The following is an 18,586-nucleotide window of genomic DNA, read 5'->3' as shown; positions in this document are numbered from 1 at the left end:
TTTACATTTCCACCAGCAGTGCACAAGGATTCCAATTTCTCTACATCCTCACCAACACTTATTTTCTGTTTTTGTTTTTTATTATAGCCATTCTAATGGGTATGAAATGGTATCTCATTGTGGTTTTGATTTGCATATCCCTAATGATTAGTGATGTTTCATGTACTTATTGAGCATTTGTATATCTTTGGAGAAACGTCTATTCAAGTCCTTTGTTGTGAGTCAGGTTGTTTAGTTTTTTTGTTGTTGAGTTGTAGTTCTTTATATATTCTGGATATTAATACCTTGTTACATATATGATTTGCAAATATTTCCTCCCATTCTGTGAGTTCCCTTTTCACTCTTTTGATAGTGTCCTTGGATGTACAAAAGTTTTAATTTTGATGCAGTCTGTTTTAGCTATTTTTTCTTTTGTTGCCTGTGCTTTTGCTGTCTTATCCAAGAAACTATTGTCAGGCATGAGAATTTTTTTAAAGCTCCCCAGATGATTCCAATGCACAGCCAAGATTGAGCAGTGTTTCTCAAATTTTAACATGCATTGGAATAATCTGAAATCTTGTTAAAATGCAGATTCTGATTTATTAAGTCTGGAGTGGGATCCAAGTTTCTGCATTTCCAACAAGCTCCTAAATGACGCTGATGCGCTGGTCTGCCGACTGCTCTGAGCAGCCAGGGTAGAGAAGAGCATTTAAATGATTTACTTTATCTGAACCCCCCAAAAAGAGGGTAAATATTATATTTACAGACCGTCTTCTAAGCTTCCTCACCATAACCATTGCCCAAAAAATACACCATCAAGACAGCCCACTGCTTATCCCTGACTTTCAAACTGGTACTGAGCAGCCCGGTGGGTGCATTGGGTGTGTTTGGCGTGGCAGAGGAATGAAATGTAAAGGACTTATTCTCCCCGCCCCACTCTCTCCCTGGTCTCGGGGGGAGGCCAACCACTGCTCTACTCATGCTGGGTGAGTTCAGGATCCACATGATGGCTTGCTCCTCTCTGGCCTTGGCCCTTGTGAGGCAACTACTGTAGAACTCTGCTGAAAAGCTTGTCTTGTTCAAAATATGTTTCATATCCTCAGAAAGGAAAATCACATTGGTTGGCCTGAAGTTTATAGAAGCAACTCAGGAGGGAAAAAACTGCTGAAGGTCTGCATCTAAAAAAAAATCCTTTAATTCATCATAGAATTTTAGAGCCAGAAAGGACCTTTAGAGAACTCCAAACCTTCATTTTGGGGAAGAAAACTGAGACCCAAAGAGGTTGTGACTTGTTTAAGGTCACCCAGGCAAAATAGAGGTCAGCCAGTGGGTGCATTATTTCTTTCTCATCTTGCTTTAAGTTATTTATCTGGAAACGGATAACACAGAGCAGCTACTTCTTTCGTATCTCTCCTTTTCATTAAAAGAAAAGGTAAAACTAAAGAGGCTAGATCATGGTTCTTGACTCTCAGGGCCTTCATTAGAAAGGTTCTAATGATTAGAACTTTTAGGCTCATATTACCCCAATGGGACCAGCCTCACTGGTGGCCATGACCCAAATTGCAGGTGTGGTGCCTGGGAGGAACTAACTAGCTTCTAAAACACATGTCGGATGCAACTTTTCTCTTCCATGCCCATTGCTGATGTTGTAAGCTGATCACAGCACTCTTTCCAGCCACTGCCAATCAATTGGATTTGGCCCTCAAATTGAAACTCCTTTGCCATTCACTACAATAGAGGTCATCCGTTGAAAAGTCCAATGACCTTCAGATCCACGCTACATTTCGGCATGTCGACACTGGTTATTAAATACTCTTTAGTTTCTCATTTCCTCCCCCATCCCCACCCAGCTGCTCATTAATCCAATTATGAGTTTCCTTTATCCAATCAAAGTTCCTGCCAAGTTGCAAAGCTCTTCTAGTGATTCATGATGCATTTGTCTTTAGTGATTAGAAAACCCAGCAGAAGATGCTGTCTCGTTCAGACGTCTCTGTAATTTGGAATGACCTCAGTTTGGTAGTGCCACACCCCACATGTGCCCTTTGAACACACTACAAGAACCTCCTTCCCAGTTTTTGCCCTGCAATTGGAGCCTTGCCCCTGTGTCACTCCCCAGCCTCTCCAGCAAAGCATTCAAGAGGCTCCTGAATCACGTCTGACTCTGAAGGCAGTGCCCAGGCCCTTCATTTTGGTCTCTGGGTCCTTGAACAGCAAGCTCATTTGCTGGCAGGAGCATCTGTCTCCATATGGGGAGACAGTCTTCAGATCTTCCTTGCTCTTCCCTTCATTAAGACATCAGCCTCACTCAGCCTTGCTCTTGGCTGCCAGATGCACTGACAAGCCAGCAGGAAAAGTTCCATCTAGAATAGGTCTGCTACCTTCTGAAGGCAGGAAAGTATCGCTTTGCCTGCTGGGACTAGACCCATGCAGCCTTTGTGGGCCTCCTTCCAGCAGAGCCTTTAAAACATTCCATGAGTGCTGATTCTAGGCCTGCGGGGAGAGTCTCAGGGTGTGCCATCTACAGCGTTCCAAGTGTCTCCCTTACTTTCACTCAAGGGAGGTGGAGTCCCTCCACCTCCTTGGCCATTTTCATCTGTCTCCTGGGTGTGTGCCACTGGCTCCCATGGCACCAGGCTACTTGGCAACACCCCGAGTTATGTTAGAGATATAATAATGAATTATACAATGCATTATACATAATTAATTTATAATGAAACACGCACGCAGTGGTTTAATTTCTCCAAGTGAATGATGTGCTACCCGCCAGATCCTGCTGGAACACCTTCCCTAACTGACTGCTTCTTGGTCTGGAGGTGATGGCCAGCTGCCCTAGGGAGGGATCTTGGCTTGAGGAACCTGCCAGGTCGCATATTCCCCCTGGCTACCTCTGGAGTACGTACCACAGAAGAACAGCCTTTCATTGCATCTACTATTGTTCTAGGTCTGGATACTCATGAGGGTCTCACCCAAACTCTGCATTGTTTGAGAGCTGTTATGTTCTTCATTCTCCCAGTCTTTCTCCCAGAGTGTGAGAAATGCCTTTGTATTTATACCTTTCCCTCCCCACCTCCCTCCCTTCCTCCCTCATTTCCTTCCTTCCACAAATATGAAATAAATGAAGGAAAGAAGTGCCTATTATGTGAACTACCCTTGGCTTGCTGCATATCAGTGAATAAAACAGAGATCCTTGCCCAAGTGGAGCTTACACTCTAGCAGAGGGAGGCACACAATAAATAATAAGTGTAATAATAAGTAAATTACACCATACGTCATACAATGATAGGTGCCATAGAAAAAGAAAAAGCAGAGCAGGCTAAGGGCGATCAGCCATGATGGAGGCAGGTTGCAGTTTCAAGGAGGGTGGGCAGGGTAGGGCAGGGTTTGTGGAAAAGTAGCAGCCTAGGCACTGCCAAGCTCTCCATGAATAGGAGAGAAAGGCACTCTGGGCCTACCCAGGACTTTAATGTTCTGGGGTTGCTTTGGTTACAGGTTCTTTCAGTAACGTTTGTCACTTTTGGTTTCAGATGTCCAGGATGTTCCTGCTGCTGCTCTGGTTTCTGCCTATCACTGAGGGGTCCCAGCGGGCTGAACCCATGTTCACTGCAGTCACCAACTCAGTTCTGCCCCCTGACTATGACAGTAATCCCACCCAGCTCAACTATGGTGTGGCAGTTACTGATGTGGACCATGATGGGGACTTTGAGATCGTCGTGGCGGGGTAAGTGCCTCCCACCCTCAGCTTTTGCTGTAATAAGGCTGTGCGACAACTCCAAATCCCTGTGACTTGCAACAACATACGTTCTCGTAGGTCTGTGGTCGTCTGCTGGGCTCAGCTGGGGTTCTGGGATGCTGTGGCCTCGCCTTTTGCTACTGCAGTGAGTCAGGATGGAAGGAAGTTTGGAAGAAGGGTGTTTGATCCACAGGCTTTTCAGGGAGAAAACTGGAATGCTCTGCTTTAAGGCACTCTCTTCTCTTCATATTTAAGCCTACTTGATTATGCAGGTATTACTTCTTTACCAGTGGGGCTGTAGGATCTCTGTACAGGAAGGCCTTAAGGGTGACAATTATGGTAGAAGGGGATGCTCAAAGCTGCCTTCGCACAGCACTTTACGTAAGACTAAGAAAACATTAATTAACCATTTCAAAGAGGGGGGCAGATGGAAATTAAGAGGGACAGCTAAACCTCTGCTGCACATGCCTTGGTGCCCACGGCTCCCTTCTCTCCTGAAAACCAACATTGGGTTGCAAAAAAAGCATAAGACTAGGAATCCAAACAGCCTGAGTTCATGCCCTAAGATGTAAATGTTCTAGTTGTATGACCTTCAGTCTCTTACTCACTGAGATTCAGAGATATCCTCTGTAAAAAGGGGAATAACTGTAATGGCTTGTTGTCTTGAAGCCTTCATAGGCTATTGCATGTGACAGTGCATTGTAAATTTCTGCCAATCACCATTGACAATTACTGTGCACTGAGGGTGCAGTGGCTCACGCCTGTAATCTCAACACTTTAGGAGGCCAAGATCAGTGAATCACTTGAGGTCAGGAGTTCAAGACCAGCCTGGCCAACATGGTGAAATCCTGTCTCTACTAAAAATACAAAAATTAGCTGGGCATGGTGACACACGCCTGTAATCCCAGCTATTCAGGTGACTGAGGCACAAGAATTGCTTGAACCCAGGAGGCAGAGGTTACAGTGAGCCGAGACGGCACCACTGCACTCCAGCCTGGGCCACAGAGCAAGACTCCGTCTAAAAAAAAAAAAAAAAAAAGATTGTGCATCGAGCACTGATATGTGCCAGGCACTATGCATCATCTCATTTCACGTCCCTCATTTTATTTCATCCCCAACAGCACTATGAAGTAAATGTATTGTCATCCTCATTGAGAGAAAAGGAAGGTGGGGTTCAGAGACAGTAAGCAGCTTGCTCTCTGCTAAGTAAATAGTAAGTAGATGAGTCGGGATCTGAACCCCAAGGCTTACTAACTCTACAGCTGCCAACAGCACTGTACAAAGTTTCGTTATCACTTCAAAAATCAGTCAATCAATAAAAACACTACAGGGGCCTGTCGACCTCATTCTGGGAGGCCCAAGCTTTTTTGGTAGCACTAAAGTAACTGGCGGGTAACATTATTTGCAGCAATTGCATGTAACAGTAGAAAGCTTTGACCTTGGAATTGGAAGACCTGGTTTTAATTCTAACCGTAGCCAACCCAGTATTTATAAACCTTATGCAATTTACTTTACACAGACCCACTTTCCTCATCTAAATAAAATGGGCATATTGAAATCTACAGGGTAGTCATGAGGGTTAGTGGTGAGATGTATAGAAAAGATTCTTTGTAAAGTACAGTTTTTATTTTGTCTGTTCATTTCTTCTACCCTGCAAAGAGTAGAGTTACTCAATTCTAGGCCTTCTAGATCTAGATTGGTGTGCTGTCCAGAAGCACTTTCTGTGATGATGTAAATGTTCTGTGTTGATGCTGTCCAGTATGGAATCCACCAGCCACATGTAGCTACTGAGTATGTGAAATGGTAGCTAGTGTGACCAATGAACTGAATTTTTAAATTTTCTTTTATTTTAATTAAAAATAGTCACTTTTGAATTGGACAGGACAATTCTGGGCTTTTAGAAGGAAAAAACTAAAGAGCTGAATATGACAGAAAAGGAGAAATGGAATCATTGCAATGACTCTTTTTACCTTGGGTGACCTGAGCAGATTTGCAGTCAATCAGCCTTGCCTGTGTCCAGTTCTGTGACTGTCCAGTTGCTCTCTGAATCAGGGAGACACCCTCCTCACTAAGTCCATGCCCAACCTGACTCCCAGAGCCATGTGCCACTCTGCCAGAATCTCTGGTTAGAGGACTTTGATGCATCTCTGAGACGTTCTGTTTGGATGGTTGCCCTGCCTCCTACTTGGCGACCCTGGCCTCCCCTGATAGACCCTGGGGACTGAAAAAGGACAGAGAAAAGCAGGGCAACTGTCCTTCTCTCCTCCTCCTCGCCCCCCAAGTTGCAACTATTATGCCCTCCTTTCATCTTGGAAGATGGTATACTCTTGTATTCCCACAAGTTAATATGGAAAAAAGTAAGACCTGAGATATGAACAGAAAGTGTCTTCACCCTATTTTCTTCTCCTTCTGAGACCTGGACATCTGGAAGGAGCTAGCCAGATCCCAGAGCATGGAAAGCCTCTCCCTGTCTCCACTGGGAAGCTGTCTCTGATTTCAGTACCTTGCACCCCTCTCCCAGCCCCTGCCCCTACACTGAGCAGCCAACGCTGCTTCTTATGGTCTGGCTTTCCCTCCTTCTCCCCTGGCTGTTGCAGGAGACCCATTGGGTCCCCCCTGCTCTGTTGCACTCTTTTCCCATGGTTCCAGATGGAAGGAAAGAAAGGGTGCGAAGGGCCGAGCACACCCCCTAAAGGAGGATGCAAAGAGCCTCTTACAGCATACTTCATTATTTTTGCTATCGTTTTCCCCTTTCCACAGCATCTCTCTCAAAGGCATGCTGAAATAGTAGGCACAGGTTGCATTGCTCTCCTTATGATTCATCTTTCAGCTGCGAAGAACAGAACTAGCAGAGAAGGTCTTGGCCCCAGGGCTGGTGCTGGCCTGGGTCTATTTGGGAAGAAGCAGAGCTGTTTGGTAGCAGGATTTTCAGTTTGCCTGTCCTTTCCAGGTCAAACGGAGTGATATGTGCCCCCATGGGCCCACTCGCTGAGGTCAATTCCCTGAGCCTGTGTGTAAATGTGGGCTCTGTGTGCAGGTCTTTATCCCGCCAGTCCTTTGATGTGCAGGGGATTGCTCCTGCACCTCCTGAGCCTTCAGTTTCTTTCTTTCCAAGTGTTGGACATTCATTTCATCTTCCTCTTCAATGAAGTCTTTTTCATGTTCTCTTTCAATAAATGTGCCTTTGTGTACTCTGTGGCAGTGAAGCTAGACCATCATTTGCACTGACAGCAAGGTTTAGAAGTCTCAACCTTGTGTAGCTTGCTGTTTATATGGGTCCTGTAGGACTTTGGAGTCATCCTCTGGAAACAAGAACTAGACCGTCCTGGGTCTTGATGTGGAATCAGCCATTTAGAGAGAGCCCTGTCTCTTCTAGGGCAGGGTTGAGCCAGGCAGCCTCTGTCTGAGAAAGCTTGGGCTGCTGGATGTTATTCTGAAAGATGATATTTATTGCTCACCCCCAGCAAAGAACAAGAGTTACACAGAAGACAGGATGGCAAAATTGGGCAGTCTCCCAGCTCCAGGTCAGGCTTTCTTTGGGGCTGTTGTGAAGCATTGTGAATTCTCAGAGCATCAGAAAGACACATTCTAATTTGAGTACCAAAATACATTCCAAAGGCAAATATAACTTTTTATTATCTTCAGCTTAGGATGATTTGTCACTGTCTCCTTTTTGGGGCTGGATAACCAAAAATGGACTATACAGACATATTTAAATCAGGATCTTGGGAGGTCATTTGGTCCACCCCTTGCCTTACAATAAGGCCACACATACAGTATTCAGAGGCTCCATTTACTTTGAGCCATCTGAGGGAATGTGGCAATCCTATTGTAATCCAGCTCGATAGTTACTTATGTCAAGAACCAATTTGACTAATCTGAATCCCTCATATTAGAGCTTAATAAGCTATTTCTTTTAGCTTTTGTTTTGTTATTGCCTTTGAAGATATAAACCAAATGATCACTATCTTTTCAAACAATGAAAGCTAGGATCACTGCCCTGCCTTTCATCCCATGTGGACTTTTTGGCAACATTTCTGATTTTGACCCTTAGATTTCATCCACCCTAAACCTATATTTAATTCTGTTTTATTATCTGTCTGATTGTCACCTCTCTGTGTAAGAATCATGTAGCAGGAGTTGAAATTTTGAAATATTGCATTTGTAGCCTTTATCAGGGGTACCTACGGTCCAGTTCATAACAGGTTCACCCTCTATTACCTTATAGACCTTTCCACTACCTGGCCCCTGAAAGCATTTACTTTTGCCACCCCTGGTAGAACAGCCAGCTCTTCTGTTTATAAAGCACTCCGTACTTGAACTTGTCTTGAATGTGTTGACCTTGTAGTATGTCTGACTGGAGCCCTGTTGCTTTGAGTATTTACTCTTTGAATAGGTTTGTTTTGTGTTGCTTTTTCGGTGTCCTCGTTCTGGGTATTGACAGCATTGATTTTGAGCGTGTTGCGGGTCGGTTTGTGTTGTGTTTCAGATTCTTGAGTTAATTGTGATGGAAGGCGTGTGCATGTCTGTGACTCTGGGAGGAGCAGGAAATGACTGCCCTTTGTTCTGCGGGGATGGGGGAGGGCCTGGGCCGGCTCGGATCCTCTGCGCATCTGGGCGAGTGCCTCCGCATATGGAGGGCTTATCTGTTAACCGGCAGGTGTATGATTGCAGTCTGCTCCCTGCGGGGTGAGGGGAAGATTTGATCATCTCTGGCAACTTCCACGCACGCACAGACCATTGAGGATCTTCAGTACTAGTTTTCCAGTAAATAGAAAGCCCAGTGGCTTCTCCTTTTCTCAGTGGAACTAAACACCCAATCTACAGTCTCACAGAGTCTAGAAAGGAATTCCTGTTGGTGTCAATCTTGTACAATTCCTTTAGAGCAGCTTTTGTTTCCTGGGATATCCCCAGAGGTCTGAGATAACACCCCTACCATCTCAGTTTCCAACAGGAGTTTGCTCAAATGGAAAGATTGTAGTGGTTGTAAAGTTTAAATCATGATTTAGATCCATTTTTCTACCCAAAAATTATTCATTTGATAAAACCGTAACACAGTCTTCACATTTGGAAGGGTTTCATTTAAAGGGATGCTACATACTGTAAAGCAGTGTTTTAGGTTTTTCTTAATTTTGCAACTATGTCAGGAAACTTTTTAATTTACTAAAGTTAATTGAATTATTTAAAAGGCAAATTGTATTCAATTACCAAATTAATCACAATCATATAGGAGATAAATTTGCCATTATAAATAATAAGAACAATGATTTTTAAAAAGACACATTTATCCATGATTTAGCCAAAGCAGCGTTTATGCATTTTATTATAAGTATGTATACATACATGTAGTATATAGATATATATAGTATTTATAGATAGATATGGTAAATAATAGGTAGATGTAGTATGTATATAAATATAATTAGATACATATTAAAATATATACATATATGCACACATTCACATATGCTTTTAACAAAATCAGTACAAATATTTTTGAACTTTCAGTCTTAATTGTTGTTTTGTATAACATTTTAATAGATTTGATAATCAGTTTTGATATTATCTTAAAGTGTTAAATTATTTCATTCTGTTTCTTTTTTTTTACTTAAAATATATTTTACTTTTGGCCAGGCACAGTGGCTCACGCCTGTAATCCCACCACTTTGGGAGGCTGAGGCAGGCAGATCACCTGAGGTCAGGAGTTCGACACCAGCCTGGCCAACATGGTGAAACTCCGTCTCTACTAAAAATACAAGAATTAGCCAGACGTGGTGGCATGTGCCTATAATCCCATCTACTTGGGAGCCTGAGGCAGGAGAATTGCTTGAACTTGGGAGGCAGAGATTGCAGTGAACCGAGATCATGCCTTTGCACCTCAGCCTGGATGACAAGAGCAAAATCCATCTCCAAAAAAAAGAAAAAAAAAAAATATATATATATATATATATGTATTACTTTTAATTACACTTAAGCACATTTTGTTGCAAAAAAAATCACACAACCTAGGTGAAGGTAAAAATCCATTTTTACCAATCCACACTCCTTCAAGACCATCCCAGCCCCCTCCCAGAATAACAACTTTTTCGGTCTGCTGTTTATGCTTCCAGAAATTTCTATGTCATGTATATGGAGAGAGTGTGTGAGAGACAGACAGAGACATAGGGAGAAAGAGTCTATGTTGTGTACATTTCTACTGTGTATATATATTATAAAATACATAATTTATGGAGAAATCACACTGATACATATTGTTCCAAAACTTGCTTTTTTTCACTGTATAATATGTTCAAACATATAGATGTAGCTTTTTTAAAAGTTGCTTAGTATGGATGTACTGTATTCATTTTGCCATTCCTCAAGTGATGTTTAAGCTGTTTCTGATCTGTGACCATTGCAAATTCCACCACACTGCATGTACATCCTTACACACATAAGCAAATATTTCTTTAGGATGGATACCAAGAAGTAGAACCGCAGGGTCAGGGATATGTTCATTTTAAATTTTATTAGATATCACCAAATTGCTTCCAATCTAATCCTTTTGTATTTACTCATAGCCTAGAAATAAAAGGCTTTGGATTATTCAGCTCAACAGCTGTTCAAGCACCTACTGTGTGTACAGCCAAATATGTTCCAGGGTCCTAACTTTGTCAACATAGATTTAACAATCCCAAGAAGGAAAAGAGCGCCTCTTCTACATCTGCAAAGGAAGCTGCTGCTGTTAAAACTGGATTGAGGAACTTCAGTACTTTCTGATTCAAACTGCTGAAAGGGCCTACTCGAAAGCCTCTTCTGCAAAAATATATTTCTTAAATGGGTCACCCTTAACCCTGAGATTTCATTGTTGTTGGTATCATGGAAGAACGATTGCAGTGTGCCAGCTCTTCTGCTGTGGTTTTGGATGGACTGCCCCTGATTCTGAACACTAATAAATACCAATTAAATTAAATACTAATTAAATGCTAATACATATGAATTGGAGCAGGAGCCAGGGCTTTTTTTAGCCCATTCTTAAAACTTTTCTAAAAAAGGTTACTCAGCAGTGCCTGGCAGGTTTGCCAGAGCTGTCTCATTGCCGCATCCATACCTCCTCCCCAGTCCTGGGCAGCCAGGAGCAATGGGCAGAATTCCACTTCCACCCCCTCACCCCAAATTACATACTCTCCTGATCAGCTCAAAGGTCTGAGGCCCCTATGTAATTACCCCAGACGCACACACAGACACACACAGACACACACACACACACACACACACACAGAGCAACTGAGCCAGTTGGTGTGGTAGACAGAATAATGGCCTCCCCAAAATACCACATCCTAATCCCCAGAACCCACCAATATGTTATCTTACCTGGCAAAGTGGACTTCACAGAAGTGATTAAGTTAAAGACCTTGGAATGGGGAGAATATTCTGGATTATCTGAGTAGGCCCAATGTAATCAAAGGTCTTTAAAAGTGGGGAAAAGAGAGGCAGAAGGGGAAGTCAGAGTGATTCTGTGTGAAAAGGATTCAACCCACTATTCTGGCTTTGAAGATGGAGGGAGAGGCCAAGAGCCGAGGAATGTGGGCGGCCTCCAGAAGTTGGAAAAGGCAAGGAAACAGATTTATCCCTCGAGCCTCCAGAAGAAAACGCAGCCCTGCCAATCTTGATTTTAGCCCAGCAGGACCAATGCTGGACTTCTAATGTACAGAACTGTAAGATAACCCGTGTGTATTGTTGTAAGCCATTAAGTTCATTGTAATTTTTCAAAGCAGCCATAGAAAACTAAAACACAAGATAAAAGGTTGAATGCTTGGTGTCATTTTTCAGAGAGGTGATGGCCATTACTTCAGAGAATTTTAACTGTGCTATTGTATAATTTCACAACAATAAACAAAATATGCTACCAACAAATGTATTCGTTTTAATCAATGTCAATCCCTGTCACAGAGACATGTGAGTTTTGGGCCGGGCGCGGTGGCTCACACCCGTAATCCCAGCACTTTGGGAGGCCAAGGCAGGTGGATCACAAGGTCAGGAGATCGAGACCATCTTGGCTAACATGGTAAAACCCCATCTCTCCTAAAAATACAAAAAATACAAAAAAACAAATTGGCCGGGTGTGGTGACGGGCGCCTGTAGTCTCAGCTACTCTGGAAGCTGAGGCAGGGGAATGGCATGAACCCGGGAGGCCGAGCTTGCAGTGAGCCGAGATTGTGCCTCCGCACTCCAGCCTGGGCGACAGAGAGAGATTCTGTCTCAAAACAAACAAACAAAAAAAAGAAGGCCGGTCGCGGTGGCTCACGCCTGTAATCCCAGCACTTTAGGAGGCCGAGGCGGGCGGATTACGAGGTCAGAAGGTCGAGGCCATCCTGGCTAACACATTGAAACCCCGTCTCTACTAAAGAATACAAAAAATTAGCCGGGCGTGGTGGCAGGCACCTATAGTCCCAGCTACTCTGGAGCCTGAGGCAGGAGAATGGCGTGAACCCAGGAGGCGGAGGTTGCAGTGAGCCGAGATTGTGCCACTGCACTCCAGCCTGGGTGACAGAGCAAGAGTCCATCTCAAAAAAAAAAAAAAAGAAAGAAAGAAAAGAAAAGAAAAAACCATGTGAGTTTTGTAAAGAATTCCTAAAAGCATACTTTGTTCCTCGGTGACTATCCGAATTAATTCACTCGGCAACTCACTGTTTGACACCTAGTGCTATGAGTGGCTGGAGGTGGAGAGAGGGAATTCAGAGCTTTTAAAGATCTCACTGTCTTTGGTGGGATAAACACACCGAAATTGGGTGAGGTCATAAGTGACCAGTGCCACCAGAGAGATGCAAGCATTCCTGGAGGTCAGAGGGGCCAAGAGCACTTCCAGCTGGGAATCACAGAGGTCTGGAGGTGGCATTTCGATGGCCGTGGAAGGACAGGTAGCCTGTAGATCTGTTTACCAAGGGGACAGAGGCCTCTCTAGGTCAAAGAGAGTTTTAGGCTTATTTGTTTTTGTTCGTTTGTTTTTAAATTTATTTTTTAAAAAGGCTTTTAACAAAAAAACCTGATTTTCACAAAGTAGTGAAGAGTATTTATATAAAAAGCCATTCAAAAATAGTGATATAATTAAAACGCTAAAAATGCCTCTGCTGAAAACGGCAAAGCTACATTTAGTAGTCTGAATTTTTCATCCATTTAGAAAGTAGACGTATGCCGTGTCTCCAATCACTTTCCTTGAAGTCTCTCTTCTCCCCATTTTTTTAAGCGGTGGGCTGGCTGAAGGACCTTCTTAGTCCCATGGGCCCCACTGCAGGCTACAGAGGCCCAGGCCTAGGGCAGGAGAGAGCTGAGGTTGACCCTCCCCGGCCTTGCACCCCGGGCCTTCCTCATTCTTGCTCTGCTCTTTGGAATATACACGGCTCCCACTCAGCATCACTGCTGCTCTAGGGGGCGGATCTGACGCCAGCCTCCCCATCCTGTGTTTTACTTCACACATCCCTTCTCTTCTCCAGTCCTACTGACCTGGTGAGCAGGTGGTCTTATCATTTTGCTGTGATTCTGACTTAATTTTCCCTCTAAGGAAACTTTTGAGTTTATTTTTGAGGTGCGGGTATCTAGAACACAAAAGGATGTGCAGAAGCTAAAAACAAACATTCCCACTTCAGATTTGTACCATGCTCTTCCCTAGTTTACCTTCACCTGCTTGCAGCCTACAGTTACGGAGGCATAGACAGCAGGAAAAGCACGTGTCTGGTATTTTACTGATATCTCATTTTAACCATCAAGCAGTTCATATGAGATGCAGCATTTAATTGATCCTAAGTCACAATTTTTTTTTTTTACATTTTAATATCTCTAAAATTGAGATGGGACTTAGAATTGGCAGCCTGCGTTTACTGGCAGAGTTCTTCTTTGCCTAGAGATATGTAATATCATGGTAAGTCTTATTGCCAATGACACTTTAGATTTGACGAAAACACTGTAAATAGTGTCGTCCCTGCTTTGCAGATGAGGAACCTGAGGTCCAGAGACCTGCTTGCGTTCGCAGAGATGGTAAAAAGTAGAATAATATTCTATTTATGCCCATTAAATTAAGCTTGTTAATCGTGTTATTCAAATGACAATCTTTACTACATTTTTTTCTGCTTGGCCTATTAATAACTGAGGGGCTTGCTTTGTAATATCCTACCATGGCGGTTCATTTCTCTCAGTAATTCTGTCAATTTTTGTTTTATACATGTAGAGGCTAATTTGTTAGGTGCAACTTTACCAATTGTATTTTCCTGGTGAATGGACCCATTGTCAAGAAGTGATCTCATCCATCCCTAAATACACATTTGGTCTGATAACATGATATCTATTCCAGCTTTTTTTTGGTTAGTATTTGCCAGGTTTATCTTTACCATACTTTAACTTTGAACTTTTCAAAGTCCTTATGTTTTATGTGTGTTTCTGGTATGCAGCCTATGTATAGCTTAAGTTTCTCCAAATGTTTGACCATGTCTACGTCCCTTTGCCAATTAGTTTAGTCCACTTCCATATAATCAGAACATCAATATGTTTAAACTTGTTTCTGTTATTTTGTTTTCTCAATTTCCGTGTTTTCAATGATTTTCTCTTCCTTTCTTGCTTTTTAAAAATTTGATTGGTTGAAAGTCTTTTTTATTGAAGGTGGCAGCGTTTCAGGATCTCTAGGGTGTCACTCTTCTAGCCAGACCCCTGTGGCTGGTGGCGCCTTTGGCCAAGTCTTGCTTGGGCCTGATGGGCTTGTTCCGCCCACTCGCCATGGCAGGCTGCGCTCAGCTCACACCACCAGCCTGGATCCCACACCTCCAAGGGAGACTACAAGTCAGACGTGGACTGGCAAGGGGTGTGTGAGCCAGTGCAGGGCCCAGCCACTGTGCAGTCAGACACGCTGGCTGTTACCACAGGGGGGGTAACTCCAGGTACTGGCATGGGTGCCTGCTCTCTGCAAGGCTGCAGCTGGACCGGGTGCAGGTAGCTTCTCTGTCTGGCACTGGGGAACATGGTGGCACCTAGAAGCTTGGAGATGCCAGGAACTGCAGGGTCTCAAAGAGGGAGTCACAGCCCTGGCTCGAGGAGATCCTAGGTCTGAGCTCCCTGAAGGGTCACAGCTCTTCTCTCCTTCTCTCTTCCCACAACATAGAAAACAAGGGGCATGTTTCAGCCTTCTTTGCGTTACTGCTCTTTCAGCCTTGCCATTCTGCAGGTCCCAAGTTCTCGTCCTGTGACCAGGAAGAATGAGGTAGTCAGACAAGTGAATGGTGAGCCAGACTAAGAGGAGCTTCACTGAGTGATAGAACAGCTCAGTCTCCCATGGGGCAACTCCTTTCTGTAGCCAGGGTGTCCTGTCGACTGTTCAGCTCCTAGCAGAGAGGGTAGCTCCTCTCTGCAGCTGGTCATTCCATCATCTGTGCAGCTCTCAGCAGAGAAGAGGCCCTAGAGTGGGTGGTTTCTCTCTGCAGGCAGGCATCAGTCATCTCTGCAGCTTTCAGCAGTGAGGGGGCCCTGGAGTGGGTAGCTCCTCTCTGCAGCTGGTCATCCTGACGTATGCCCAGCTCTGGCTGAGCCTAGGGCTTTTATGGGCCTCAGAGAGGAGAAAGTGCACACCAGTTGGTCCATGAACAGCCATAGGTGGGCCAAGAAAAGGCACCATAAGTTCCCACTCCTGTCCATGGTGCTGGCAGCCCAAACCCAGCCATCAGGCCCTCCCTGGCCTGAAGGTAGGGACTAACTGTGGACCTGCCCTCTTCTTCTCAGAAACCTGTCTGCCTCCTGCTGCCGTTCATGGCATGCAAGTTGTAGGTGCCAAGGGGCATTTGCAGGCCAGCGCTGAGCTGCCCTCAGCACCCCTTTGGCTTCCCTTCTATGCTTATTGGCACCCAAAGTCCAGAGGGGGAAGAGGCAGCAGGGGGCTGGCATGTCAGCACTGCCCTGAGCCTGTGCACACCTGGCTGGGCCACAACAGTGCCCAGGCTTGCCCTAACTTTGCTCTGAGATTGGAGCAGATGCCAACAGCAAGGAGAAGCCAGGTCTCAGGGGCAGACACTTCTGAGTCTGTGAGGGCAAGGGAGACTTCCCAGGCCCCCAAGAGCACAGGGATGCCTAGGTCTGCAACTGGGGTTTGGACAGCCGCAGCTGTGCTCAGGATGGCGGGGCTTCTGCCTTCTTCCTGGAGTGGGAGGCCTGGGTCTGCAGCTGCACCTCCCTGCTGCAGCCGGCGTGATGGCAGTGGCCACTCCAGATGGCCTGTCGCTGCCATCATCAGAAGGTTCTTGTTTTCTAAATCCCTTTTTTTTTTTTTTTTTTTTTTGCCCCTATTTATTTGGGATTTATACCTCTACTTTTGGTTTTTTAGAGGTTTACTTTGAAACTTTATATACATTTTAACTTAACAAACTCTGAAATTATCTTAACCCCCTTCTATAACAATATAAGGACTTCAGGATATGTTAACTCTGAACCCCTACTCTTGGCATTTGTGTAGTATTTTAGTCTTTGCCCTTTGTTAGCCCTGCCAGTTATAATAATAATAATTAATAATAATAGTTGTTGTTGTTGTTATTGTATAAAGACAATGATTTTACCTTTTTTTTTTTTACCATTTTATTTGCTCATTTTTCCTTCTTGCGTCTCAGAAAGACCTTCTGGGATCATTTTAATTCCAAAGATGTTACTTTGCTGAATGCCCCATCCTAATAAACTCAGTTTTTGTTTAATCTAAAAATATCTTTACTGTATCTTCATTCTTGAAAGAACCTTTTTCTGTATTCACAATTTCAAGTTGATGGCTATTATTCCATGGTGTAATGGTTGCCATTGTTTCTTTTCTGATGCCCATTATTACTAATGCCATTCCTTTGTAGATCTATCTCTTGTCTCTCTCTTTCATCATTCAGTTTGGCAGTTTTACTATCATGTATATGGATCTCTTTTTTAAAAAAAAAAAAAAAAAAAAAAACCTGGTCTGTGCTTCCCAAATTGGAGGAGTCATGTCTGTCATCATTCTGAGTATTTCTCAGCCATCATCTTTTTAAGTCTTTCCTTGGCCAGGAACAGTGGCTCAGGCCTGTAATCCCAGCAGTTTGGGAGATGGAGACAAGCAGATCAGTTCAGCCCAGGAGTTTGAAACCAGACTGCGCAACATGGAGAAACCTCATCTCTACTAAAAATACAAGATAAATTAGCTGGTGTAGTGGTGTGCACCTGTAGTCCCAGCTTTTCAGGAGACTTATGTGGGAAGATCTCTTGAACCTGGGAAATCGAGGTGGCATTGAGCCGAGATCACGCCACTGCACTCCAGCCTACTGTGGCAGAGCAAGACCCTGTCTCAAAAAAAAGCAAAAGTCGTTACTCCATTCTCTCTACTCTCTCCTTTTGGGACTCTACTCAGACAATGTGAGATTTTCTCATTGTAGCCTCCAAGTCTCTTAACTGTTCTCACATTATTTCATCTTCTGTCTCTCTGTGCTGCTGCATTCTGGATAATTTCCCAGTTACATCTTCCAGTTCACTAATTATTTCTTCAATTGTATCTAAACTGCTGAGTTTTCATTTCAAAACTGTTTTTTATTTTTAGGAGTTTTATGTTTTTTTTCAAATCTCCCTGATAATTTCTGAAAATGTCTTACTGCTTATTCACTTTTGTGAGTTCATCATTTCATTCTTTAAACATTGCATGCATAGTTATAATCTGTATTTGACAGTTCTAATATCTGCAGTACTTGGGTGTTAAATGTGTTCTTAGTTGTTTTCATTACCACTAACTTCTGGTGGCTTACTTCCTTATTATATTTGCTTGATCTTAAAATGTAGGAGTTCTGTGGGCCTAAATTGAAAACACTTTTTTTTTTTTTTTTTTTTTTTTTGAGACAGAGTCTTACTCTGTTGCCCAGGCTGGAGTGCAGTGGCACGATCTCGGCTCACTGCAACCTCCACCTCCCGGATTCAAGCAATTCTCCTGCCTCAGCATCCCAAATAGCTGGGACTACAGGAACATGCCATCATGCCTGGCTAATTTTTGTATTTTTAGTAGAGACAGAGTTTCACCATGTTAGCTAGGATGGTCTCGATCTCCTGACCTCATGATCCACCCACCTCAGCCCCCCAAAATCCTGAGATTACAGACGTGAGCCACCGTGCCTGGCCTGAAAACACTTTTTACCAGAGAGGATTTGTATCCACCTCTACTGAGGGCCAAGGGGTCCTACTGACCTGAGAATACCCTAGCTCTCTCCAAGGGTCCTGGCTTAATGTAGGATTCTGTAACCCTATCTTGCCACCAATTCAAGGATTAGTAATATTCTTTATGATGCTCAGAGTCCTTCATTTCAATGTATTTACCATTCATTGCTGCCAGGTCTAATTTCGGCTCTCACTTTTCTGTGGGATGGGATGGTTCTTGGAGATTTTCCTCAAGTTTGTGAACCCAGTAATACACTAAAAATATAGTTCATTGGGGATCTACTTGTTCTGTAGTGGTAGGGTCCTTCAGAGGTCTGCATATCATTGGAAACAGAAAAATAGACTTAGGAAATCCAAAGCTTGTGTTCTTTCTGTCACCAAGAAGACATTGGAGGGTTTGTGTAACTAAAGGAAGTAGAATTTAAAAGGTCCTTCCCCTTAGCTTTTCAGAGATGCTTGAACTCACTTCTTGCAAAATACAAAGAGCTCTATAGCATGAAAGACTTGAGTATAAGACAGATGAGGAGGTGTGTGGGTGTGTGTGTGTGTGTGTGTATGTGTGTGTGTTTTGGAGGAGAGAAGCATGTGCAGGAAGCCCCATGTACTCAAGAAAAGCCAGGCCAGACAGTGGTCCTTGGACTGTGCCTCTCTAGAAGAGCATGCGAGTTCAAGATCAGAATCTGTTTACAGCACAGATGATACCATCCACTG

General features: G+C 43.7%; 1 protein-coding gene across 1 annotated transcript in view; it reads left to right on the top strand.

Moving 5' to 3' along the window:
* CRTAC1 (cartilage acidic protein 1) overlaps nt 1-18,586 on the top strand; it is a 150,176-nt gene that overhangs the window by 15,676 nt on the left and 115,914 nt on the right. Inside the window, exon 2 of the mRNA XM_025397505.1 lies at nt 3,504-3,697. Within this exon, the coding sequence (XP_025253290.1) occupies nt 3,504-3,697 (194 nt within the window). The remainder of the gene's footprint in view (nt 1-3,503; nt 3,698-18,586) is intronic.

The sequence above is a fragment of the Theropithecus gelada genome, chromosome 9 (assembly GCF_003255815.1).
Source record: "Theropithecus gelada isolate Dixy chromosome 9, Tgel_1.0, whole genome shotgun sequence".
Classification (NCBI taxonomy): Eukaryota; Metazoa; Chordata; class Mammalia; order Primates; family Cercopithecidae; genus Theropithecus; species Theropithecus gelada.
Note: the sequence above shows the minus strand (reverse complement) of the source record. Positions and strands in the feature narration are given on the sequence as shown.